The 27,262-nt window shown below is 39.9% G+C and overlaps 1 protein-coding gene across 1 annotated transcript in view; it reads left to right on the top strand.

Moving 5' to 3' along the window:
* COL24A1 (collagen type XXIV alpha 1 chain) overlaps positions 1-27,262 on the top strand; it is a 162,682-nt gene extending 135,420 nt beyond the window's left edge. The window contains exons 46-60 of the mRNA XM_064147936.1: positions 678-731; positions 2,346-2,453; positions 6,137-6,244; positions 7,840-7,947; positions 8,038-8,091; positions 8,382-8,444; positions 9,361-9,414; positions 13,110-13,145; positions 19,318-19,353; positions 19,450-19,476; positions 20,479-20,544; positions 21,496-21,664; positions 22,885-22,994; positions 24,094-24,309; positions 25,868-27,262. Coding sequence (XP_064004006.1) covers positions 678-731; positions 2,346-2,453; positions 6,137-6,244; positions 7,840-7,947; positions 8,038-8,091; positions 8,382-8,444; positions 9,361-9,414; positions 13,110-13,145; positions 19,318-19,353; positions 19,450-19,476; positions 20,479-20,544; positions 21,496-21,664; positions 22,885-22,994; positions 24,094-24,309; positions 25,868-26,014 — 1,356 coding nt within the window. The 3' untranslated portion in view covers positions 26,015-27,262. The remainder of the gene's footprint in view (positions 1-677; positions 732-2,345; positions 2,454-6,136; positions 6,245-7,839; positions 7,948-8,037; positions 8,092-8,381; positions 8,445-9,360; positions 9,415-13,109; positions 13,146-19,317; positions 19,354-19,449; positions 19,477-20,478; positions 20,545-21,495; positions 21,665-22,884; positions 22,995-24,093; positions 24,310-25,867) is intronic.

Below are 27,262 nucleotides of genomic sequence, written 5' to 3'. Positions count from 1 at the left end.
AGGGTGTCCCTGGCCATGGCAGGGGGGATTGGAACTTAGATGATCTTTGTGGTCCCTTCCAACCCTGACTGATTCTATGACTCTGATTCTATGCTTTTGCCCCATTCTAAGTTTTTCTTCCTTAGTACTTGGCTTCCTATGTTTCTAAACCACTTATAAGAAAGTTATCTGCTATCAATATTGCTTCAGCTTTCTATTACTGCAGATTCCTAGATCAGTCAAGACCAATAAAAAAACAAAATTAAGTCTGATTTTAAGTAGATTTTCCTTTTGTGTACTTAATAAAAAGAATGTTTCCATGTGTGACACTGTCGTTTTCTAGTATTCCCTTCCACACTCAGTGGCCTTCTTTACTTCTGTTTCTAAAGGGTACAGAAGGTGCTCTAATGTAAAAGTGTGCTTCCTTAGAGAGGTGTGGTTAGTAGAGGAGAAATTGCCAGATTCCTAGTGAAAAACTTTATGCCTTTTGTTGAAAAAGTTCTGAAAACAAGACTATAATGATTCAAGAACTGGAAAAGTGTATACAATTCTATCATAAATGTGTTCACTTGAAAAACTTTCTGCTGTGGTCCAAAGCCAGGCATTGTTCATGTGCATGAGAGGAGAACAATTCTCATCTTTTCTTGGGGGACTGAGTTTAGGACACCTGTCAATTCACAAATATTTGTAACTTTTAGGGGCCCACAGGGAAGAAAGGAGCAACGGGTCAGGCAGGCAAACCTGGAATTCCTGTGAGTAACAAAAGTCTATATTCAGGTTATAAAACTAATACAATAATAACTAATAAAACAAAAATTGAGTCATGCCAGTGGTACCAGAAAATGTCATGCTCACTGTAAAGAACCTGCTTCTGATCCAGGAAACTTAGAAGAACCCTTATGGAAATACGACTGGTTGTTGAAACCATGTTAAATTACACTGAATTGCATTGTTGCTCAACACATGGAAGTGAAGTGTAACTAATACAACAGCAAGCTCCTTCCCACTTGTAGAATTACTTAATTAGATCACTTTTGCATGTGGTTTGTAGTCAGTGTGCAAGTTACCACAGTTCCATTGCACAGAGTTGTGCTACCGTTCACTCTCTGCTCCCATCAGTTTGTTGGACAGCTGCAGCCTACAGGAGCTGGATTCATATGTCCATAATGGATACAGCTGGCAGATTCCTTGAGGTTTACTGCTTTGTCTGACTTACCCTGAGCTGAAATTTTTCCATATTCTCTCTTGAGTTGCTGTAGATAAGCTAACTTGCATCCATCCCTTTCTCCCTGAGGGAGAAGAGCAAGCAGAAAGCAGTAGGCGTTCTGTAAACATAACAAGGAACAAAACGAGTCAAGGCTATTTTGGTTCCCTAATAAATAATGCCATACAAGCACAGACTGTAAATAACTTTTACTACCTCACATCAAAACATTGTCAGTAACCAGAAAAATGCAGCTGCTTTGCAGAACTTGGGCCGGCTGGGCAGAGTGCAAGAAGGGCCTTTTGAAGACAAGAACTGTGTGTCTTATGTAAATACTTGGCTCTTTCCTCTGGAGGATTGCAGAAAGTGTATCATTCAACAGACAAAGGAACAAAAAGGGGAAAGCAAGACATTTGGAGAAGTGAGGGGAGGAAGATAGGAAGTCTCAAAGCACATCCCAAGTGCGAGACAATTCAGCAACCAGAAGTCAGAAATAAGGTTCAGATGGCGCATTTCTGGTATTCTATATGGCTGTTAACTATAGTTTTTCAAACAAGATGTGCTGTAGTTAGCCTATTTTAACTTCCTGAGAGATGCACTCATACAGAGATAACTGCAGAACTCCAAGCCCCTTAAGACTGTGTTTGTCAGTCTAAAAGAAAGTAACTGTAAATGAAAAAAAAAATCACTGTATCCGTGGTGGATGTGACATGAGGCTTTGTCATGCAAATGGAGTGAGTTAGCACAAACCTGCCTTATTAGAAGACTATATATTTTGGAACTGTTCAAACTTAAGCAGCACAGATTTGTGGATGTACAGTATAGAGTATCTAGTAACACAAAGGCTGAAAAGGTTGGGTTTTTCACAAGAATAAATAGCTTACTTTATTAGGTTCCCTTGCTTCAGGGTAAGACTCTCAGGAGGGTCAGCCCAATTATTTCAGCTGGATTTGCTCAGATCACAACATAGCCAATCTAGGGTTAAGACAGGAGAATTTTAAACCAGGCATCCTAACTGGGAGCTCCTTTTTCAAGTATTCATTTGTGTCACTGGGTATGTTATTATGTAGGCTTTAGGAAATCCTGTGACTGAAATCTAGTTCTGTGATGGTGAAGATGAAAAGAGATGACAGTGCTGTATTTCATCTGAATTTGTTTCAAGGGAAAACTAGGTCCAGCAGGGCAGAAAGGAGCAGTTGGGTACCCTGGACCAGAAGGCATTCCTGGGAACCCTGGCAAGCCTGGGCTGTTAGGAAAACCTGGCCCTAAGGTAAGTTGCTTTCCATGTTGCCTCTCTATGTCATTCTGCATTACAAATTTTCTAAGAGTATATAAACAAAAGGAATCATTCTCAGTTCCTTGAGCATCTTGACAATTAGACCAGTTCTTTGGGTTTGTTTCTCTTTTGCTCTTGATGTTCTGGCCAGGATGCAATGTTACCATAATCATAGAGTGTTAGGGGTCAGAAGGGACCTCCAGAGATCGAGTCCAACCCTCCTGCCAAAGCAGGATCACCTAGAGCAGGCCACACAGAAACACATCCAGGCGAGTTTTAAAAGTCTCCAGAGGAGGAGACTTCACAACCTCTCTATCAGTCTGCCCCAGTGCTCCATCAAACTCACTGTCAAGAAGTGCCTTCTCTTGTTGAGGCGGAACCTCCTGAATTCTAGCTTGTACCTGTTGTTCCTTTTCTTATCATTGAGCACCGCTGAAAAGAGACCCTCCCCTTCATCTTGACACCCACCCTTCAGATATTTATAACTATTGAGAAGATCCCAGTGACCCCAGGAAAGAAAACAAAAGAACAAAAACAAACCCAAGCATTTTATTGGCATATGCTGGTAGCAATTACAGCTAAGTAAAAATGATTTCTTAATCTGAGAGGCTTGACAGTTCTGCTCCAGAAATGAGCTACAGAGCCCAGATGAGACTGTTCCCTCACAGGTTCTGAGATGATTCCACATTTTCCTTATTGTCTTTGAGTTTGTAAGCTTTGCCCAAAACCAGTAAACAAGAGTATTGCATGTCTGAGGTACCTGGAAGTACTCCTGGAATTGAGTTTATGGTCTTTATCTGGAGCCAAGGGTGGTCACCTGCTTCCAGCTGCTTCTAGAAGCAGTGATGCAGCTCTTCCCTTAGAGGAGGGAGAAAATGCCTCTACTTGTTCTCGTTTTTGAAAGTCTGATCACTTTGATTTCAAAGTATGGTATTTCTCAGTAGCTCTGAGAAGTTCTGGACCAGTAATTGTTACGAAAGGAGTTTGTAACAATTAATCAATGCACCGAATCTACCTGGTTCAGGAAAAAGGCAATGAAACAAGTTACCCATAGGGGGCAGATGTATCCTGTTCTTTGCAGTAAAGCCTAGGAGTATCACCCAAAGAGTTCTTACATTTTGCCTTTCCACCCAAAATGTTGTCTGTCTGTCTTTTCCATTACACTCTATGAACAACGCAGGGTAGCATTACAGTTGTAATAAAGAAGCCTTGTGAATGGTTTTTGCCACAATGAATAAAAACAACCTTTTAAAGTTTATTAGTCCATCAGAACATAAGCCACAACACCGTAATCAAGAGCCCTGAAAATCACATTTCATTTAAAAATCCTGTTTCATCTAGCCCTGCTTAATTGAATAGAATATGAAATAAGAACTCTGCCCTGGTGAGACCTCATCTTGAATACTGTGTTCAGTTCAGGCTCCACAGTTTAAGAAGGACAGGGATCTGCTGGAGAGAGTCCAGCAAAGAACTATGAGGATGATTAGGGGACTGGAAGGCATGGCTTATGAGAAGAGACTGAAAGACTTGGGACTTTTTAGTCTGGAAAAGAGAAGACTTAGAGAGGGGTTGATAAATGTTTATAAGTATCTGAGGGCTGGCCAGGAAAAGGGGGGACAGGCTCTGCTCACTTGCTCCCTGTGATAGGACAAGGAGCAATGGATGTAAATTGCAGCAAAAGAGGTTCCACCTCAACACAAGGGGGAACTTCTTTACTGTAAGGGTCACAGAGCCCTGGAACAGGCTCTCCAAAGAGGTTATGGAGTCTCCTTCTCTGGAGAATTTCAAGACCTGTCTGGATATGTTCCTCTGTGATCTTTGTTAGATAGTATTGTCCTGCTGTGGCAGGGGGGTTGGACTGGATGATCTCCTTAGGTCCCTTCCAACCCCTAGCATCCTGTGATCCTGTGACATAAATATTCTTTCCTATTCAGAGATATGTGTATGTATTTCTACTAAATGACATCACAGAAGCATCCATTTGGATGGTAGTGAATTTCCATTTGGTCTTTTTTAACCTGTCAAAATTGGCTTAAACTCCATGTACTAAGTAACATGCTTCTTTTTCATTAATTGTTGCTTTTGTTTATGTTCTCATGCATTTTCACAACAGATGATCTAATCTTTCTTCATGTGGTAAAGTTACTGTATCTGAATCCCTACAGTGTGTACAAAGTCATCCTGATATTAGCAACATATCTGATACTTATACATAAGGATGCTGTATCTTGAATATTTCTGGGGGAAGATACTCTCATTTTGATTCTTCTTGTAAATGAAAAATTAATACTGTGAATACTCAAACATATTTTCAGCCCACCTGTAATGAATGAATTTAGCATCTTGTTCTTATCAGAAAGAACTCCTCACCATAAACTTAGAATCCTCAGACATCACACAACACTCATCCAAGAACCATCTCCAGGGGGCATTGTCCACAATTAATGGAGATTTGTGCACTTTTCATGCAGATTTCAAAACAGAGTTAAAGCAGAAGGGCCTTGTGGCCCTTCTCTGCAGTGTGTCCAGAGAAGGGCCACAAGGATGCTCAGAGGGCTGGAGCAGCTCTGCTGTGAGGACAGACTGAAAGAGTTGGGGCTGTTCAGTCTGCAGAAGAGGAGGCTCCCAGGTGGCCTTTGAGTATCTGAAGGGAGCCTATAAAAAAAACTGGTGAGGGACTTTTTAGGCTCTCAGGAAGTGACAGGACTAGGGGGAATGGAGCAAAGCTGGAGGTGGGGAGATTCAGAGTGGACATGAGGAGGAAGTTGTTCAGCACGAGAGTGGTGAGAGCCTGGAATGGGTTGCCCAGGGAGGCGGTTGAAGCTCCATTCCTAGAGGTGTTTAAGGCCAGGCTGGATGAGGCTGTGGTCAGCCTGATCTAGAGTAGAGTGTCCCTGGGCATGGCAGAGGGTTTGGAACTAGATGATCCTTGTGATTCCTTCCAACTCTGCCTGAATTAAACAGGGATCGATGCTGAAGGCTACTAATGTGAAGATGCAAATAATAACATCTAAGACATTTTTAGGTCCCATATAAACTATTCTGTGTGATTCTCTGTGGGAGGTAAGAGCAGTCACTAGCATGCCCAGGAGTTTTTCCGTGTATGATGCACAATTACTGTGGATAGAAGATTGGTTACTATTTTTCAGTCACTGCTGTCTAAGCTGGTGATCCTGGGCAACTATTCTTTAGAAGTGCCAACAGGGAAGATGCCTTACATAAGCAAATCGACTCTCTTAAATGTTCTCAGAAGTCTTTAAGGTCTGGGTAGGTGATCCCACAGAAATGACATCAGCATATATTTCGGGTAGGAAGAACAAGGTTTAAGATGAGTACTGAACTGAACAACTGCAGTTTGCTGCGACCTGGTTAGTATTTGCATTGCTGACAGTCAGTGACTTGTTAAACATTTTACAGTAACTTGAGTCCTCAGAAGCCTCAGTCCAAATCAATGTAGCTTTAGTGATGAGTATGACAAAGTTTGGCTTTTATGTCATCAGCTGAAATCCAGGTGATACTTTCTTTTCATATATTTTTGAATGCTATCAATACATATCCATATACATAAAGACAGCATTAAGTGACTTTGACCATAGGTTATACTCCTGTTTTAGCTTAAAATGTAGAAAACACATTTGTCTCCTCTTCTTGTAATCAAATGTTTTCAATTTATTAAGGGTAATAAAGGAAACTCAGGCTTACAAGGTATGGCAGGTTATCCTGGAGCACGAGGTCCCAAGGGATTGCCAGGCATGCCAGGGCCCATGGGAGAACCTGGACTGAAGGTACACACCTATAGTCTTGTTTAAGTGCAGTATTACTGATATTGTTTAGTCTTCATGCTGTAGTGATTGTGGAACCACCATGCTACTGTATGAGTAACTGACATTAAAACTTATTTGAATGGTAGGACTGTAAGTTGTGCTGACCTCATTTTTGAAAACAGAGGTCTCATCCACCTGGATGTAATTCCCAGTCCAGAAGCCACTCAACACACTTTTTTAGTCAAAGCTTTAGGGCCAAGTGTTTCCTGACTTTTCTTCTTAGAATTCTGTAACTACTAGAGCAGTTTGGATTACTTGAACATCTAAACAGTCTACTAGCAGAACAGTACTGGGATTTCAAGCCTAAGTCTCAAGTTTGGATGCTAACAAGCCCCCAGGCTTGTCTGGGGTATCCATTTATCATAGGACTGAAATTGCTATTGCTCAGCCCTTTCAGAAATAAATAAATCTGAGTTTTCCAGGCAGTTCCAGATACCTGACATCAGCATATCCTCATATTAACTAGACACATCACAGTTTGTTTTTTTTTCCATTTAGAATAGAATTTTTAATCTAAACTCATGATTGGCAGTGCTGTATGAGATTTTATTGGTAAGCAGGATTTAAAACCTTAAGTTACTTGAAAATTGGGAGAGGGAAATGCTGTCTTTGTTATCTTTTCGTGGAATTATTTTTCTTTAAACTGTATTCACTCTCTGTAGTGTTTACTGCCAATGCTCACAGTCTGCATTTTACTGCTGTGTCTAGACAATGAACCGTAGGAGGTAGTTCCTGCTCAGAAGTGTTCAAAATCTCAAAACAACAGGGAATAAATGAGGGTGAGGAAAAACAGTTACTTCATAGTGCAAATTAAGTGTGGGCATACCAAGGCAGGTCAAAAGTCTTTGTTAGAGCAGAAAAGTAACACCTAGGAAAGGGCATAAGCACAAAGCAAACATGAAAGGTTTATATTCACAGCTTTGATTGCAGCTCAGTGACCTCCTGAGCTAGACATGGTTTCCATGTGTTTGATAGTCCTCAGAAGATTTCTCTTCCATGAAATTTTCTTGTTTTCAGTTGAATCAATGTAAACTTTTAGTCTAACAGCAAGGAGTTCCACAACTACGCTGCACTTTGCTCAAAGGATTAGTTTTTAAATGTGCTTCTAACTGCCTATCCTGCATTTAATTTTGTAGTTTTAGTGTTTGTTGGGAGATACCATAGTGGAAATGATCCAACATGTATGGGGTTTGTATGGTTCCAAGTCAAGAAACACTCAAGTCATATTTGCATATTAGTGGATGTATGATTATTGGAAACATACATATGGGCTGCCTGGGGAGGTGGTGGAGTTGCCGTCCCTGGGGATGTTCAAGGCAAGATTGGATGTGGCACTTGGTGCCATGGTCTAGCCTTGAGCTCTTGATGATCTGTGATGTCTCTTCCAACCTTGGTGATACTGTGATACTGTGAAACATTGCTAATGGACATCAAATTAATGGAGTAGGGTTATTTCTTAGACAGAAGACCTGTTCCACATTGCTGCCAAGAAACCCATCTTTACATTGATAACTGCTATAATTGTGGTAAAGGATACATTATCTTCCTATTGATAGGGTGAGAAAGGACTTCTGGGTCATCCAGGAAAGCAAGGAAAAAGAGGCCTTCCAGGATCACAAGGTGACCAAGGACCAGCAGGAGACACTGGACTGAAAGGACAGCCTGTATGTAATCACAGCTTTTGTGATGCAAAACAAGTAGTTCCAAGAGTTACCAACATGACATAATAGTATGGATTCCTGCTCCTATTACAGGGAGAAGATGGACATCAAGGCTTAATGGGGATTCAAGGAGTCCCAGGTCCAAAAGTATGTGCTTATTCTTTTCTGTTAGATCTTAAGCCATTTACAGAGTGTGAACATCAGGAAAGCATAGCATTAATTAACTTGAACAATAATTTGTTCAAAATCCACCTGAACCACTGGAACATTGTAGGCGGAACTGTGTACTCCATGTCCAAGGACAAACGTTCTGGGTCAGTGAGCTTCATATTCATTACTGCTCTTAGAATTTATCTTACTTTCACTGATTGCTAGAAAGTGAAACAAGTGGATATCTAATGTCCCTGGGTGATTAAAATGTTCCTTTCCATTCTCAGGGCCCTGCAGGGGACATTGGCTCAGTTGGAATTCTGGGCCCAAAGGGTCCAACTGGCCAAACTGTAAGTGTTTCACTCCATGAAGTATGGCTTGCAAGTGGCACAGTTATAATTTAGAGAGTTGTCTTTTTTTCTTATTAACAAGACTGGAGCACTATAACCAAACCTTTCTCTCTGATTATGACTCTGCTAGAAACCCTTTGCTTGTACTGCAGCAGCGCTCTGGTTGCAACATGGGCACGGGTACAAAAGCAGAGCCATGCTGTTAACTTTGAAGGATAAAGCAAGTGCTGCTGACAGTGTATGGCTCTCCTAATATAATTTCATCTACACAAGTATCCTTACTGCTGTCATATCTTTGTCTGTTGGGCTTGAACATACTCTTTCCTCTTACTGGCAACAGTGCTGATTGTATATCTCTGTTTAATCAGTTAATCAGATGCAGAGCCACAGGTTTAGGAGCCTGTTGTAGTAACTACTTCCTTTTTCTAAACATTCCTATGTAAGAGGAACAACGGAAATGAGCACTTTGCTCTAAATGAAATGGAACAGAGAAGTAACATTTCAGCAGCACTTACTGACAGCCTTATAAAAGCATTTGTTGCCAGTAATACAATCAACTACATCTTCAACTATATCTTAACAAATTTATGGTCTTGAGTAATCAGAGTACTTAAATTTCCACTGCTTTTAGTGCATCATCTTTCACACAAAAGAATGTGTGTGGGCTTTTCAAGCACACCTACTAATTATTAAGATAATTACCTTGCTGATTTTGTAGCAATGTGCACTCCATGTGCAGGAAGAGAAAATTACCTTGCTGATTTTGTAGCAATGTGCACTCCATGTGCAGGAAGAGAATATCACCATGCTTGTTGGATATTTGCCAGGGCCGTGTGCTTAGGTGCAAGGACATGTCATAAAGAATTTCTTTGTTTCAAAACCATGTTGAACTAATAAATTCTTTGTTTGTTTACAGGGATACATGGGCCCTGTTGGTAGAGAAGGCATTACAGGCCCAAATGGCAGGCTTGTAAGTTTTCTTTCTCTTTTGGTTATTTGGTTATTTCACTTAGCCTTATTTTTAGTAATGTGGTTTGCAACACCTGAACATCTCTTTTTTGTTTGTTTGCTTGCAAATAGCAACTAGTAGGAACATCTTTGTGTTATACCATGCTGGTAGGCTAACATATGAGACTCCAGGACCTGTAATACAAACAAGAAAAAGACAAAGATCTGTGACAAAGAAAAGCATCTCAGTGATCTTCTAAGTACAGTATACAGAAGGCATGCCTATAAAGGGATGGGTGAGTCAAGGTGTACACTAGCACATAGGATATCCAGGTGGTAGTTATGTTCACAGCCATAGGTCTGAGACATATCTAAACTATCCATGCTAGTTTTCAATGTAGTTTATTTTTCATGTGTTCATTGGGCTGAACTATCCAGAATGCCCCTTTAGACATGCTGGGAGTGCCCACAAGGCCTTGCTGGGGTATTCCAGGTGCTGCAGAGGTCCCTAATTAAATAGATGTGGTGGTTTGGGTGTTCCCTGCCCCCCCCACACTTTAGAAATCACCCAGACTAGACTCAGCCGGCTCTGGAAATATGAATGAAGCTATTTATTTATGGCTGGCACAATATACAAGCAGACATTTACAGTATATACAGTTATAGACAGAAATATACAAGGTAAAAGGTAATACAGAAACACAACTCCCCTCCCAGAAACCTGAGTCCCCAGGAGGGGCTCTCAACCACCTCTTCACCTTCCCCCTACCCCTCTCAACCTTACCCCAGTCCCAAGGAAGAATAGAGGTTTGGCCAAGAGGTTAAGAAGCAAAGTGGATTAGCCCAAAATGGAGGGTGAGGTTAGAGAGATGCAGCTCAGCCAGCAGCCCGAGCGAGAATGAAGCTGAGAGTGGTTATCTAATGTTTTTTTCTCATTCCTATACTTCTCAGCAAGACTGTGAGCGAAGTAGACATCACCATTGTTTTCTGTCCACAGCCTGTAATCTAGTTCTTCTCACCAAAACATTCTAGACTGCTTCAAATTAGCACATCCCTGTTAAAACTTAACTCTTCTTGGCCTTTCTGACAATCTTCCATGTACTCTGTATCACAGTATCACAGTATCACAGTATCACAGTATCACCAAGGTTGGAAGAGACCTCACAGATCATCAAGTCCAACCCTTTACCACAGTGCCCAAGGCTAGACCATGGCACCAAGTGCCACATCCAACCTTGCCTTGAACTGCCCCAGGGACGACGACTCCACCACCTCCCCAGGCAGCCCATTCCAGTGCCTAATGACTCTCTCAGTGAAGAACTTTCTCCTCACCTCGAGCCGAAATTTCCCCTGGCGCAGCCTGAGGCTGTGTCCTCTTGTTCTGGAGCTGGCCACCTGAGAGAAGAGAGCAACCTCCTCCTGGCCACAACCACCCCTCAGGTAGTTGTAGACAGCAATAAGGTCACCCCTGAGCCTCCTCTTCTCCAGGCTAAACAACCCCAGCTCCCTAAGCCTCTCCTCGTAGGGCTTGTGCTCAAGGCCTCTCACCAGCCTCGTCGCCCTTCTCTGGACACGCTCAAGCATCTCAGTGTCCTTCCTAAACTGGGGGGCCCAGAACTGAACGCAGTACTCGAGGTGTGGTCTGACCAGTGCAGAGTACAGGGGCAGAATGACCTCCCTGCTCCTGCTGACCACACCACTCCTGATACAAGCCAGGATGCCACTGGCTCTCTTGGCCACCTGGGCACACTGCTGGCTCATGTTCAGGCGGGTATCAATCAGTACCCCCAGATCCCTCTCTGTCTGGCTGCTCTCCAGCCACTCCAACCCCAGCCTGTATCTCTGCATGGGGTTGTTGTGGCCAAAGTGCAGCACCCTGCACTTTGAGCTATTGAACCCCATCCCATTGGCCTCTGCCCATCTGTGCAGGCGGTCAAGGTCCCGCTGCAGAGCCCTTCTGCCCTCCAGCTCAGTCACATCTGCCCCCAGCTTAGTGTCATCTGCAAACTTGCTGATGACTGACTCGATGCCCTCATCCAGATCATCTATGAAGATGTTAAAGAGGATGGGGCCCAGCACTGATCCCAGAGGGACACCACTAGTGACAGCCGCCAGCTGGATGTGGCACCATTCACCACCACTCTCTGGGTCCGGCCCTCCAGCCAGTTCCTAACCCAGCACAGAGTGTTACCATCCAAGCCGCGGGTTGACAGCTTAGCCAGCAGTTTGCTGTGGGGGACAGTGTCAAAGGCCTTGCTGAAGTCCAGATAGACCACATCCACAGGCCTCCCCACATCCACCAAGCGGGTCACCTGATCATAGAAGGAGATCAGGTTAGAAAGGCAGGATCTGCCCTTCCTAAACCCATGCTGGCTGGACCTGAGATCTTTGCCATCCCTCAGGTGCGCAGTTATTGGCCCCAAGAGAACCTGCTCCATCAGTTTCCCTGGCACTGAGGTCAGGCTGACGGGTCTGTAGTTCCCAGGTTCCTCCATCCGACCCTTTTTGTGGATGGGGACCACGTTGGCCATTTTCCAGTCTCCTGGAACCTCTCCGGTGAGCCAGGACTGCTGGAAAATGATGGAGAGTGGCTTGGCCAGCTCAGCTGCCAGCTCTCTCAGCACCCTGGGATGGATCCCATCTGGTCCCATGGACTTGTGGGTGTCCAGATGGCTCAGCAGGTCCTGAACTAATTCCTCATGAATTTCCAGGGGAACACACTGCTCCCCGACCCCATCCCCCAGTTTAAGAGGCCATTTGCCTCCTCCTCCTCTCTCCTTACTGTTGAAAACTGAGGCAAAGAAGGCATTCAGGACCTCTGCCTTTGCTTCATCATCAGTTATAGTGTTCCCCTCCTGGTCCAGTGTTCTCTCCAGTGATGGGGCTCTGACATGATTGTTCTTTCCATCCCTTGTTGCACTCCCTGTGCCAGAGACAGAGCAGTGTTATTTAAGAGAATCTCCATGGCTTGTGTCTGCAGATTACCTAGCCATGCAAGGTAGTTTTAGAAACTTTTTGCACCACCCAAGCTCCTCTGGCTGATCAAACAGGCTTGGGGTGAATGAGAACATCTACAAATTTAATAGACTTCATATTGGATGTAATGGTTTGCAATTGTCATTAAGAAGCCATTACAGTTGAAGACTACTTCTTTGTGTTATGAAATGCAGCTATCAAGATGCAGAATTCTTCCAGAGAAGAACTGCAGAAATGTAGAACCGAAGAATTGTTACCACCTCCAGAGACACAGTTTCTAAGTGCTAAACTAGACAAAAAAAGCCATGGAGAAAGAAAAACAATGTCTAATCTGTGTGAGAGGAGGGCTACTGGATAATAAACCCAGCTATACAACCAAGGGTGGCAAGTACTAAGTTTAGTTTTCTACTCTTAAGATGGTGAAGCACTGATATATTACAGTAGATCAAAGCAGAGAGTACAGCTGATTGACAGGGAGAACCCTGACAGTTACAATTCTTGAGAAAACCATACTTAGAATCCAGAGTAAACATCAGCATTCCACATATAGGAATTACAAGTTTTCAAGCAATTTAACTTTCTAACAGAACTGGAAAATTAAAGCCTCAGACTTGTAAATACTTCCACAGATGAGACTGGACTTTTCATGAGAGCCATATAACTCTCACAGATATTAATCTGCTTATTTCAGTCCTAGGTGGCTAGAAAGCACACTGGATTAACAGCTTTTCTTTCTTAAAGGGACTGAGAGGTGAAAAGGGCACAAGAGGTGAAATGGTAAGATGAAACAACTTCCTTGCTTTTAATTTTTTGACTGTGCAAAACCTATTCCCACGTTACTGTTAGGGAGGGGTAATTAATTGATGCAAGATATGATTTTCAAAAATTGATATTGTTTAATAACTTCCAATATTCAGGAGTCTTACCCCCCCCAACCACTAATTTTATTAATGGTTCTTCACATGGTCATGGAAACATAGAAAGGAATAGCTAGATCTAGAAATAACTGGCAAAAATATATAAATATTAATTGAACTGGAAGAGAAGGTTCTTGCAATCAACACACTGCTTGCAGTCAATATACCACTTGCCCACTAGATGGACTCAAGGAGCTCTTTTCTGCTTATATAGAATCATAGAATCAACCAGGTTGGAAGAGACCTCCAAGATCATCCAGTCCAACCTAGCACCCAGCCCTATCCAGTCAACTACACCATGGCACTAAATGCCTCATCCAGTCTTTGCTTGAACACCTCCAGGGACAGTGACTCCACCACCACCCCAGGCAGCCCATTCCAATGGCAGATCACTCTCTCTGGCAAGAACTTCCTCCTAACATCCAGCCTATACTTCCCCTGGCACAACTTGTAGCAGATGGATATCGTGAATTACAAGAGGCTTTAGGTATTTACTCACAAAAATTATCTCCCAACTCTCAGGGCTAGCTACAGATCAGACAGTACCCAAATGCTTTCAGAGAATTCTGTTACTGTCTTGTTGGCCACTGAGACTTCTGATTCTTCCCAGGCTTCACAGGGTGCTGGGAAAAGAAGGCAGACTGCCTCTGACTTGGTCCTGGCTCCTCTGGGTGATCTGTGTATCTCCAGGACTTGCCATCTTGGCAGGAGACTTTCAGGTGTAGGCAGGATGTCTTGTGATGTGCAGTTTTATCACAGTGTGATGTTGGCTATGCAGGTTGACTGCGTGGAGGCATTTAGAGCCTGTTCCTGGTAAATTCTAGGCAGGCAGTTTTCAGGCAGTTCAGAATGCAATAAGGCAGTGAGCAATGGCAGTAGGCAACAGCAGCTATGCATACAATGGCAGAGCATGCTGTGTTACCTGTTTATCTCTTTATCAATGTAGCCCGAGACTAATGGGCCTTTGGACACAGAATAACCAATCAGAATGGCAGTTAGCCAAGTGTGATCATACTAGGTGAAGCCATAGGCTTGCTTTACCCAAATTTGGGAAAAACATAGACTTGCACAAGGCAGGCACAAGCCAAGTGTGTGTACCTTGTTTACGACAGGATGCAAACAAGTCTGGACAGGCCAGATTCCTTAGACTCAATGGCTCCAGGTTCTTTGTCCTCTTTCCCACAGTTGCTCCTCCCCATAGCTGAAAGAGAGAGAGAAAAAAAAACCATGACTGGGCAAGCCAGAACATGTATAAGCCTGTTTTGGCCTATTTAGGCATACCACAACAGTTACTCCAAATACACTCTTGCATTAAGCATGTCTAAATGTCAGTCAGTCATGTTGTGCTTCTGTAGAGTGCTGGCCAAGAAAGCTACTGGCAAAGAAAAATCCTTTGTCACATTCCTTGTCAGCACCTCACAGCACAGAACCCAAGTTCTTACCTCTGCATCAACTTGTCTAGAGAGGCAGAAATTCAGGAGCAGCCTAGAGCTGAGCATGGGTGTCCAGGCCTTCCATGCCAGCTGTAGTAGCAGTAGGCAGCACTGCTGGGTTATGAATTTATTGTCTTTCATTTTTTTTATAAGAATATGACATTAGTTTCTGTTCATGAATAAATGTTGAGACCTGATTAAAATCTTATAAGAGCTAATAAAGGCTCCAATTAATGATAGCTATGTGAAAAGTGATTAAATGATCATATTTACAGCACGTATAAATGCAGTGATAGCTGCTACCCATGGCATTACTTTACGTGTCAGGTTTATGATTAGTTCCTTTTCCAGTAATTAGCCAATGAGATCCTGCTCCTCTTGCTCTTACCCCTGCCTTTCACTCCACATCACTTAATGTATTTTCTTTTGTCTTGCTGTATTGTGCTTTTAGCAGCCACCAGTGCACTGTTTCAATCTAACTGCCTTATAGAAGTTTTGGGAAATAAATCAGAAATATTCCAAATTGCTTGAAGAATTAAGGCTTGAAGCTGAGCTTGCTCTACATGTCATGGGAAGAATTAAGGCTTGAATCTGAGCTTGCTCTACATGTCTTGGGGAACTGTCCTCTGATTCTAATGCTCTTCAGTCAATTGCTGCCCCAGAGTAAGAGGGAAACTAGCTTCTTAATTTGAGATGTTTAATAGCAGCACTAAAGTCTTTTCCTACTGTTTGTTCATAAGAATTGCTATGACAGCATAAAAGTGAAAATGCTGACACTTAACAAACATCCAAAAGAGTGAACAAGACACACCCATTTCCAGTATTTATGCTCATGTTTAAGAAGTGAGTTCCTAATAATTTCTTGAATTCATCAAGGTGAATTAGTCTCTTAAGACTGTCTTAAGAATGTTTCATGTTAAATAATACACGGTTGTGATGGTTTGGGCTCTTACCTGCCCCCCACACTTTGTATTTGCCCCAGCTAACTCAGAAGGGACTCCAGGAATATAACTGCAGCTATTTATTTTACAGCAGCAAATATACAAGCAGCTATTTACAATATATACAGTTATATACAGAAATATACAAAGGATAAACAATACAGAAGCACAACTCCCCTCCCAGAAACCTGAGTCCCCAGGAGGGGCTCTCAAACCACCCCAACACCTCCCCTTGCCCTCTCAACCTTACCCCAGTTCTCAGAAAGAAGAGAGGTGCAGCCAAGAGGTTAGGGAGCAAGGTTAGTGGCAGCAAGGTTAATGAGATGCAGCTTCGTCAAAGCCCAGAAGCAAAGTGAGAGACAAAATGGAGAATGTTTTACTTCTTCTTCCCAGAGCTCTCAGCAAGACTGTGAGAGAAGAGACAACCATGTTTACCTTTTCGCTGCCCATTATCCAGTTCTGTTACCAAAACATTCCAGCTTGCTTCAAACTAGCACAACGGTAGCATTAGCTTATATTACATAGAATATAAAGATTTATTTCCAACTACTTTCAATGACAGAAATTTGTTTTCATCTGACTGTCTCTTCTGAGTTTAAATTTATACCTTTAAAATTTATATTGGCACACTTCCTAGAATCACAAAGATTTTAACTTTTTTTTTTTTCTTTGGTAGCAGGCCAAATTTTAGTTACAGTTTTTAGTCAGTCAGAGATACAGCGTTCATTATTAGGAAGAAATGTCCTTTTATCTTGTGGAAAACGTGGAATGTAAGAACATGTCTCCTTCTTGAGCTCAGTGGTGAACCAAAGTTCAGGTCCCGTAGGCTATTTCTGGAGAAAAAAATGATAGAGTCAGAAATAGAGTTTGTTGAAATAAGTCAAGGTTACTATTCAGTCCAAAATAGTCATATGACTGGGATTGAAACATTTAGAACAACAAAAAATACATTTTGGAATATTGTTTCAGAATTCTAACATTTCTGAAAGTCTGTTTCCTTTTCTTACTGTGTTTTTATTATTATTCTTCTAGCATGTCAAATAATGAATTATTATGTGGCCACATAGGATAATCCAGGTGACCTCAAGACATTTCTAGAGCAACCTCCTGTTTAACGAAGTCAGATCTGAAATCAAACCATGTTGCTCAGGGCCTTATTCAGCTGAGTCTTGCAATGTTCCCAGGGACAGAGACTGGATAATTTCCTTTGGGAATGAGGTGACAAGGCACTATCTGTAATTCTCTATTACCTTTTGGCTTGGATTTACAGTGATTAATGGCAGCTACTACACTATACTATATTATATTGTAGGATGTTATTAGGCTTTACCCATTATGAGATAATGATGACATATCATACTGACATCAGTGAGCAGGGAAAGCTTAACATCAATAATTTTGTTAAACACTTTCTATTTCTTGGAAATAGATGGAAAAGATGGAACTTGTTGGGAATTCTCACATTTTTAAAGTCAAACATATGCATTGCTACCTGTAAAATCAGAGCCTTACAGTATAGGAAAAAGATTGGGATTTTGAACTTCTGCACTAGCAATCCAGTTGGGCAAGTAAAGAATTAAAGAGTACATTGAAACTAACTGTTTTATTCTCAGTTTTTATACCTTTTTTCACTTAAATGCTAATGTGATCCAAGGGTAAATTAAGTAGATTTGTAAAGGTAACCCTGTACATGCCAGTAAAATATTTAGCCATCAATCTAATCTATGAAAAGTGCATTTTAACCTTATTTTCCTGCTCTGCAACAGAAAGAAAACATTTATAACATCTCTACAGGATTTTTCAACACACTCTATACAGTTTCATTATATTGTAATGGCTTTTAAAGGTAATTGATATAGTCCTCTAAAGTTTGAATGCATTTGAGAAATGTAATATCCTAAAAAGTAGTTCACTACAGTTAAATAGCATTCAATGACCTTATTTTTTTTTCTGTTTCTTTTCTTCATATGGGTGAGGAGACAGTGAATCAAGACAAATTACATTCCTCTTTTGCAAAACACCTTAAATTCACTTAAATCACAATGCAGGCTTTGATTTTTAAATTATTCTATCTCAGAAACTACTACAAAATGTAAATGTTTTTGTCCCAAGACTTCTTGAGTCTTAAAATTGCAATACATGCCAAGAATACAGAGCATTAACTGAAGCATTCAGTCATCTGAAAAATCCACTGGAATGCCTAAATCTCAGCACTCAGAACAAGGACATCTATTCATCAGAGAGCAGTGGTTACTTGGGACAAACTGTGTAAGACCTTGTGCCTTGCCTTGGCTTGGCATTTGCATAATCAAGTCCTGGATTAAGATAAACAAATATATCCTTTCACTGTCAATATGTTGAATCTTGCCTTTCTTTAACCGTTTCCAGGTGTCCTTGCTGGTGGCAGCTTGAAGTACATCCCAAATTCAGATGTTGTAGCATAGTGACACACAAAGACTCTTGCTGTGAAATCTCACAGCAGGAATTCTTCTTATTGAGTGGTTTACAAGTTAATACCTCTCTGACTAGATCAGTTACACAGTATTTGTCAGCATGACTGTCAGATAAGACTATTTCTCTTTTGACACAGACATAGTACTAGCATGACCATACACTAAGAGGGTTTTTGCTGCAACAATTTGTTGTGCTTGCATAATTGGTACAAGCAGCGTTGGCTAAAGAATATTTTGCTTATATTAACTCAGTTATGTTAAGAGGTTTTACTAATACATGGTGCAGATCTGGCCTATGCCTTTCATTTCTTTTTCCCTTTTGCTCATATTGAAGCACTACTACCTTTTCTTTTCCTTGTCATTATTCTTTCTATTGTCTATGTTACAGCAGCTCCTAGAGGCTTTGAGTATTGTAGAGACTGAAGAAGAGAATTTAAGAGAGACATAAGTATCATTGTATATTAATAAATATTTCACAACCATTCCATCTTAATGGGAATAGTTGTTCAAAGAAAGAATAATTCAGATGAGGTTACTGTTTTGGGGAAGGTCCACATGCAGCCCTAAAGCAAGATTAAAACTTAGGTTTTAAGACTCTATGTATTGTAGGCATAGGAAGCTAGGAAAGAGCACTGGTTCTTTCTCCTTGTCTCTTCTGTGTAGTTTCACACTATAAAATGATGTGACTTATGATGAAGAAACAGGGACAGAACTTCTTACATGTGAAGTAAGCTTGTAATATCACTGTTAAACAAGGAATATGACATTTTCAGCCTGAAAATTGAAGTGATGATAAACAGAGGTAATAAATGACTAGCAGATAGTCATGGGGTAAAGCAGATAAGTTAGGGGTTTTTACAAGTCTCCGTAACATTACTTTAAATGCTTTTACAATCATTCATCCCTTGTAATACTTGTATTGGCAACATGCACATAATGCTGGCACAATGTGTGGCATGTTGTATATTAATACTTTGTATGACTTCTAATGTTCCCTTCATCTCAAAAGTAATAGGATAAATAACTAGGCAACCCAGCAATTCTAACACATGTTAACAGAATATGGTACTCTGACAACAGTGGCCAATAGTCTATAGATTTACCCAAACCAGGATAAATTTTGGCCTTCTGGGATTTGGAAAATACATAAATGTAAGAGCAGAGATGTTCATCTGTATGTTTCATTTTATCCCTGTTTCTTCTAGGGGCCTCAGGGACCTCAAGGCCAGCCAGGACCACGCGTAAGTGCATAACTTTCAGACCTGTTGTTATTTTTGCTGTGATTGCATTATATAAACCTGTGAAACACCTAATATCTGGTTTCTCCCGTTTTCCAGGGACCACCTGGACCACCAGGACTAACAGTAAGTCCTGTAGCAACCCTAACCTGCAATACAGTTCTTTTTTGAAAGTGAAAATAGCAGGATCCTCTTCAAATGCATTGCTTGTTCATCACTGCACATGAAATGTAAATCCATTTTTCTACACCTTCCATCACTACAGCACCACTACCTTCTGTACTTTTGACATGAGTTAACTCTATCACACTCTAAAAGGTTTTTTGTATTTGAACACTTTTGAAATAATAGCAACAGGAATTTTTGTTCTAATTCTGACCCTGTTTTCCCTACATATACACACACAGAGATTTAGTTTGCAATGCAATTGGGTCAGTTAGGACAGACTCAGTTCTGGAGCATCCTAAATCTGTAGTGATGTAATCTGAGAAGACATTACAAGAACTAGATGCTTGTATGTGTGACTTGATTCTTTAAAAATAAGCAAACCTGTTGTCTGGGTCTGGTGCACATGTGTATACACATGTATGTACCACACAAAGTGCAGAAAATGATGATACGCAAGAAACAGGCTTGCTTCAGAGGCTACTCTTGTCAGCCTTGGTATTTCTTAATGCACTGTGAAGACTACCTTGATCTGTTAGTTTCTCACAGATAATTGAGATACTTGTGTGTGCTTCTCTGTAAAGGAATAACACCTTTTCACACTTACTTACTTGGATTGGTTTTCTTAAATATGTAAATTAAGTGGCTGGGAGAAATAAGTTTGGACATGAGTCTGGAACAACTGTTAGTGAATCTTTTTTACACATTCCAAGAGTACCATGAATAGATTTGGTATAGGTGTACTAATAAAAGTCAAATATTCTTTTTCTGTATGCATCCTTGCATTCTTTGGAAAGGGAAGGCAGGATCCTATTTTAAAACTGTTTACAGTTAATTGTTTTCCAAAAGTGACAAAATGATGAAGTTATCATGTATGTAGCTGTAGTGCTCAAAGAATTTACCATATCCATTTTAGAATATTCCTGTTAATCTTTTTATATCCTAAATTAATTTTTTTTCCAGAAAAGAGTGGACATCAATGCTGCTGTTCAAGCTTTAATTGAGTCAAATGCTGCACTGCAGATGGAGGTAATATATTTCAATGTATTTGCATTGTCATACAAGCTATGCAACTACAATTCTATTTTTCAAGGACAGAACAGGGCTTCTTTAAAGGCTTAACTTAAAATTCATTATGGACAGCAAGTAATTTCTGTAGAATATCATTAAACATGTTAGGATTTATAGGATGCAATTGAAATGAAGTTAAGAAAACCAGCATCCTTTCTACCTTTTTGTTCTGACTGACAGTAATGAAAATTTACTGACTGCCATACAAAGCAGGCTGCATATACTTAGCCATAGAAAATGATGGTGGCATTATAGATGATATATGCAAGTTTGTGGTCTCACTGATTGCAAGAAAATTCCTTACATGGGTGAAGACAAATACATTTACTACATTTGCATATATGTTAGGAGGAAGTTCTTCACAGAGAGTGATTTGCCATTGGAATGGGCTGCCCAGGGAGGTGGTGGAGTCACTGTCCCTGGAGGTGTTCAAGAAAAGCCTGGATGAGGCACTTAGTGCCATGGTCTAGTTGATTGGACGGGGCTGGGTGATAGGTTGGGCTGGATGATCTTGGAACTTTTTTCCAACCTGATTGATTCTATGATTCTATTTTCTAGATTAAGCCTAAAAGTAGATTTCACTGTTCAAGATCTGAAACAGCTAAAATACTTTAAAAATGCAATATATATATTTTCTTTCTTTTATTTTTTGTTTCTGTCAACATGTCATAATGATGTATTTTCATGATTTTTCCCTTCCTGTGACTTCACTGCTCTGATAATTATAATAAAATGTACCTATTTGTTTATTGGAATATGTTATTCTTACCTTGCCTTATATGACTGATTGCATGCACTCCAAACATTTTGCTTCCATCTGGGTATTCGTTGGCCATTCGACTTTTATTGCATGTACTGCTGCTGTGATACTTCTTTGTGGTAACACATTTTGCTAATGGCCCTCGGCAGAAATACCAGAATACTGAAGAAACTTTACTAGATCACAGTACAGAGATATTCAAAACGCTGCACTACCTTAGCAACTTACTGCACAGCATCAAGAACCCTCTTGGCACACGAGATAACCCAGCACGCATCTGCAGAGATTTGCTTAACTGTGAACGTAAAGTGTCAGATGGTGAGTGTCCACTTCTGCTAAAGCTTGAACACAACTAAGCTGGGAAATGTGTTGCTTCCAAATGTTACTTTCATCAGAATGGTGTTGTGTAGATTCTGTGATTGTATGCTGTTGCAGTATGCCTGACACAGCTATCTTCATATTACCTTTATTTAAGCTAATATTTCAGAATTTTAAGGATTAATAGCCAGCTAATATTATAGAGATATTAGAGACAGATTTTTATATATGCATTTTTTTTAAATGGTGTCAAAAATAAAAAAGAAATTGAATCCAATTTTGTGAATAGTCACAGCTAATCTTGCAATCATTTGTGCAGACCAGATTCTGGATTCCTAATGAGAACTGACAGTTGTATCCCAGATGATCCTGAATCAATATTTCAAATAAAAAATAACTATTTAAACCTGTAACATCAATACTATGAAAGGATTCACTTTCAGTGCCTAATATAAAACCCAAATATTAGCATTAACAAGCTATGGAGGAAAGGAAGTTAGAGGCTACAGAGAAATCACTGTTCTGTAGCACAGATGAGGATCCACCAATTCTTTATTACTCCATTAGAGATGAGCCTAACCTTTATTAGAACTGCGGTCTCCTATTTAAGTCTCAGTCCTTCAGGGCCATGGAGGTCACCATTACAGTCATCCACACACTCTCAGATAAATTGTAGAGCACAAGCTCACTCATCTTTAACTATTAATTAAGGGAAGCTAATTCTTGATATATTTACATGTGTCTATTTCTTTTATTGGATTCACAATGGTGAGTAATGGTAGTGAAGAAAGAAAGGATCATCAAGATGCTGTGAGAGCAAGGAAATTTAGACTCATATTTTACATTCCTGGATATATTTTCTATATAAAGCCAAGCCAAAAAGAAACAAAGTTGTTTTAATGCAGAAAGAGCAGACTGGACATAGCACTTTGTTTCTCACTATTTAGCTGTAGAAAACCAAAATGTTTTTGAAACTATGACAGTACTCAAAAGTCATTGTACACATAATCAGAATTGAATGGTGTTAATAATTTTGCTCAGTATATGTTAGTAGAATTATACTAGTGAAAAGACTTCCATATTCGTTTTCTTGCATTTCATAGTGAAGCTGATGTGACAAAATATCTATTAATTGACAAAAGGTATCAATATTTCAGCAATATTTTAAGTAACAAATATTTTTTTTGTTCTATTTTCCATCTGGGATTATGTACTTACAGGAAAATATTGGATTGACCCAAACATTGGATGTCCCTCCGATGCCATTGAGGTTTTCTGTAACTTCACTGCAGGTGGTCAGACATGTTTAACACCGTTGTCTGTGACAAAGGTATGCATTGCTTCCAGAGACACTGTACCTGAACAAATGAATGCTTGTTTACTTAACTCATGAAAAACTGTTAGATTCCAGGGGCACATGTTCAGGTGCATCTTTGTGGAAGGATATGCTATGTATTCTGTTACTGAAGTTACAGACTTTCTAGAGACAAGACATGTAACTCTCCTTTTGTTAATTTACTCACCTTCCATGCTAATAGAGTTATTTTGTCTTGGTTTATACATTTCTATACAAGACATAAAAATAAGCCTGAACTACTTCTAAGCTACATTAGTAGCTCATCACTCAGGGTAGCTAAGTTGAGAGATGCTGAGGTCATATGCAATGGGAAGGAAAAAGATCATGGCTACTTTTCAACACTTAGATACTTCTAAATGCTGTTAGACAGAGACTGATTTTCTTTCTATCATTAATTTTTGCCACTCTTTACATGTAGTCCTTCAACCCTTGGGACTATAAATGTTTTATTTGTGGAGTTTCACATACACACTGTAGTTGTTGAAAAACAAAATGAGTACCTTGAAAAAAAAAAATCAAAAGAAATACTCCTACATTCGGAAGACCCCTGAATATGATCTAGTCTCAAAGAAAATCTTGTTGAGTAATGAATAACTCTGTTTTCTTCCTGAAATTAAAGTATGCTTTCCATTATTTAAAAAATTCTTTTTAATGTGGTATGGATAGTACCAGAATTTGTGGCCTAGAAAGACTGAATAGTAGAATGATGTGGCTGCAGTTAAAATAATGCTGTTGCTAAAATCTTTGTTTGAATCACAAAACCATTTGTTTAAGCTTCCTTATTTAAAGTCTTTGCTGTCCAGCTGTTTTGACAATGTTGTGAGGATTAGCAAATGTTTATATTTAAACTGACAATATACTAGGAAGGCTCCTGTTTATAGTAATCACTGTAATAAAACCTAGCAGCTCTCCTGAAAAAACACAGATCCTGCTCTTTGGCATTGATCTCAATGTATAATTGTATATACATGTTCCCATGCCTGGCCGCCACGCATGTATGTGCATGTTACTTTGCACTGCATTCAGCATAGTCCAGCTGTAAGTCTAACAATGCATTTGTCTTGACACTTAGCTGGAGTTCGGCGTTGGAAAAGTGCAAATGAACTTCCTTCATTTACTGAGCTCAGAAGCCACCCACAGCATCACAGTTCATTGTCTGAACACACCAATGTGGCGATTAAATAATGCAGGTGGCCAGAAAACACCTGTTAGCTTCAGAGGATGGAATGGTCAAATATTTAAGGCAAATACACTACTTGAACCAAAAGTGCTTATGGATGAATGCATGGTAAATACTTTTAGCACTTGCATTATTAAAACTGTCATGGAGTTTCTGTTTAGATATTACTAACTTTCTGCAAATAGTCATTTAGATTCACATCCCTTAATCCTTCTTCTTGCACTGTGCTGCGATTTGACACCGATTTGACACTGAATTCAACATCTATCTAAATGCGAAAGGAATTGCAGTGAGACAGGGTATCTGTACTTGCTGTTCACACTGCATCATATGTTTCAAGATGACTGAGACACTGGAAAGAGATCAGAACAGAAATAAGGAGGTCTTTCAGGAAATTTTAGGAACAGTTTTCAGTAAGACTTCTGTTGAAGTTATCTGACACAAAAGCTTGGGTTCAAGCAGGCTGAAAATTACTTTTGGACAATTAGCTATCTTTAAATTCATTAACTGGGTCAATTGTGTGGTTATTTAATAATAAAATGCTGATTGGAAATAGACTCCCTGGGTAATTAAAATATTAAATTGAATTCGTATTTAGGAAAAATTCTAAGAGCTGCTTAATTTCCTAATGCTATTTGATTACTCCATTCATGAAAACATAATCCAATTAGTGTCTTGGTAGAACACTATGAAATAGAGCAGCCAAGCATCTGGCAGTTCCAGTATTTTATAGCTCTACTTTCATTTACAATAACAAAGATGCAAGGCTGGTTCCATGTTGATACAGGGTGAGATTTTTCAAGTGAGATTTTTGATCACAAGACAGAAAGTGCTTTTATTGAGTCACTTCGAAGCCATTACACTTCTGACCTTTACTAGCATGTGCTAATGAGATGCTGTAGATTGTGTCATGCAGTCTGTTTGGAACTGGTTTAATCCCTGAGAAAAACTAAGATGCACAGAGATGGCTACTGAGAAATGCTATTTTTCTGTGACATTCTGCAAGGTCAGTTTCTCTGTGGGCAACTATGTATTGTACAGATGTGGTGCAGTACCTTGCACACTTCCTGTTCTTCAGGGATTTCGCTCTTCAGTGGTGTCTGCTGTACTTGATGGCTTCCAAAAATGGAGTGCTTGGAAACACTCACAGCTTCAGGCAATGTTATAATGTTATTTTATAGTTTTGAAAGAGGTATCCATTTTTACTGAGATTTTGAAGGATTAGCATCTTCTGTGTTTCCTGTCCATCTGCAGCTCTCATTCCTAGTGATTATTCTTTAAGGGCCTACAGAGTCATTCAAGTACCTGTAGAGTTCATAACCTGAGACCTAGTGTTTAGAATTGGAGGTGAGTTTAGCAAGAGATCTGAGAGTCTATATGAGCCCAGGACTGCTTGCAAAGTGACAGGTGCTCTGCTCCAATCCATTTGTGTCTGCATCTGCTCCAGATTCTAGGCTGGGCTCTTTTACAGTTAGAGTCTTGCCAGGAGTGCCCATGGGACTGCATGGGGAAAATAGCATTTGTTAAATAGCACAGCTTCTTTGGGAGCTGGTGGGAGAAGAAATGTTTCTGTAAGCTTCTTATCTTTTTTTTCTTTACAAGCACAATTTGTGTTTTGAGGCTTATCTTTGATATGAATCTAATACTCTGCTTCTGTGTGTTGCAGATTGAAGATGGCAGCTGGCATAAGACACAGTTCATTTTTCACACTCAGGACACTAATCAGCTTCCAGTCATACAAGTTAATGCACTTCCTCATCTCAAACCAGGACAGCAGCACTTCATAGAAAGTGGTTCAGTGTGCTTCCTTTAAGGCTTCTGTCCTGGGATTTTTGGCATCCACATGGAATTGGTGCATAAATCAATTGCAAAAGTAACAATGTATTACAGGTAAAATTACTAGCAAACTGAAGAATCATTTTAAACAGTGTTGGGTAAAGAACCTCAGGAAGAAAAGGACTTCCTCCAAAGAGAAATGACATTTAAAAAGAAAAGAAAGAACAAAAAGACTGTAACAGTTTTTCATTTTACCATTTTTTTCTTAGTGCTTTCTTGCATAATTTCCTGGAACTGAGTATCTGAACATGGAATTTTTCAGGACATCTGGTGTTCTTAGCAATCTCTTGAACAGCACTGCAGAAAAGCCATCCCAAGGAAAGCTGGAGACGTACAATACTAAGGAGCAATACTGGCTAATGCTCCTAAATGTGCAATAGCTTATATACGAGAAGTGAATTATGCCACAGTACAATAGGTCTTCTTAAGCATTGTTTTACTATAGTCCTTTGTGAACACATACATCTTAACAGATGGCACACTACCTCTTCTGTATTTCCTGTCCATCTTGCCTTGGTGCTTTTCATAACACAAGGTGCTTATGGCCTTAACAGAGAGCATTTGAGTCCCTTTTTTTTCCAGACTGTATGTGCTGGTTACATCAGGATGTGTTTCTGTTGTAAAGGTACTTGTTTTAAATTGTTGCTCACATACTTCACTACAATGAAAACATTATTTATGTGGATCTCTTGTTTAAAATATTTTTGTGTACTGTTTTGGAAATGGTATATGAGAGACAGCACATTGTATATGATGCATATATATAGCCAGAACAGTTAGCTTTACAGCCATTGTAAAAATTGTTGTAGAAGAGCTACCTACAATAGTTTTGATTTTAGATTCTGTATTTCAGTTAACATTTCTAATGCCAAAGGCATCTTAAGGTGATACATTGTGTATATATTTTGTAACTTGTGAAAAATATCTACTACAGCATGTCTTCTGAATGGCTGCTGTTAAATTATAATCAGCATTTCATCAGCCTAGAAATTCCACTTTTGCAGACTTATTAGATCTTCTTTTGTTTAAAAAAAAAAAAAAGCCTAAAATCTTAGGCTTGACAATGTTACCATCAGGAAAAATACTCTTTATATGCCTCTATTATCAATCCAAAGGCAGTACCAGACTATATTGGGGAGTATTGAAGTGTTCAAACACTTGTTAAACTGTCTTCATCCACAGGAAACACGCTTACCAAAGTATAATAAAAGAAGCTTCCAAGCTA

Source organism: Pogoniulus pusillus, chromosome 8, assembly GCF_015220805.1.
Source record: "Pogoniulus pusillus isolate bPogPus1 chromosome 8, bPogPus1.pri, whole genome shotgun sequence".
NCBI lineage: Eukaryota > Metazoa > Chordata > Aves > Piciformes > Lybiidae > Pogoniulus > Pogoniulus pusillus.
The sequence above is the reverse complement of the archived record's forward strand: the minus strand, read 5'-3'. Positions and strand labels throughout refer to the sequence as shown.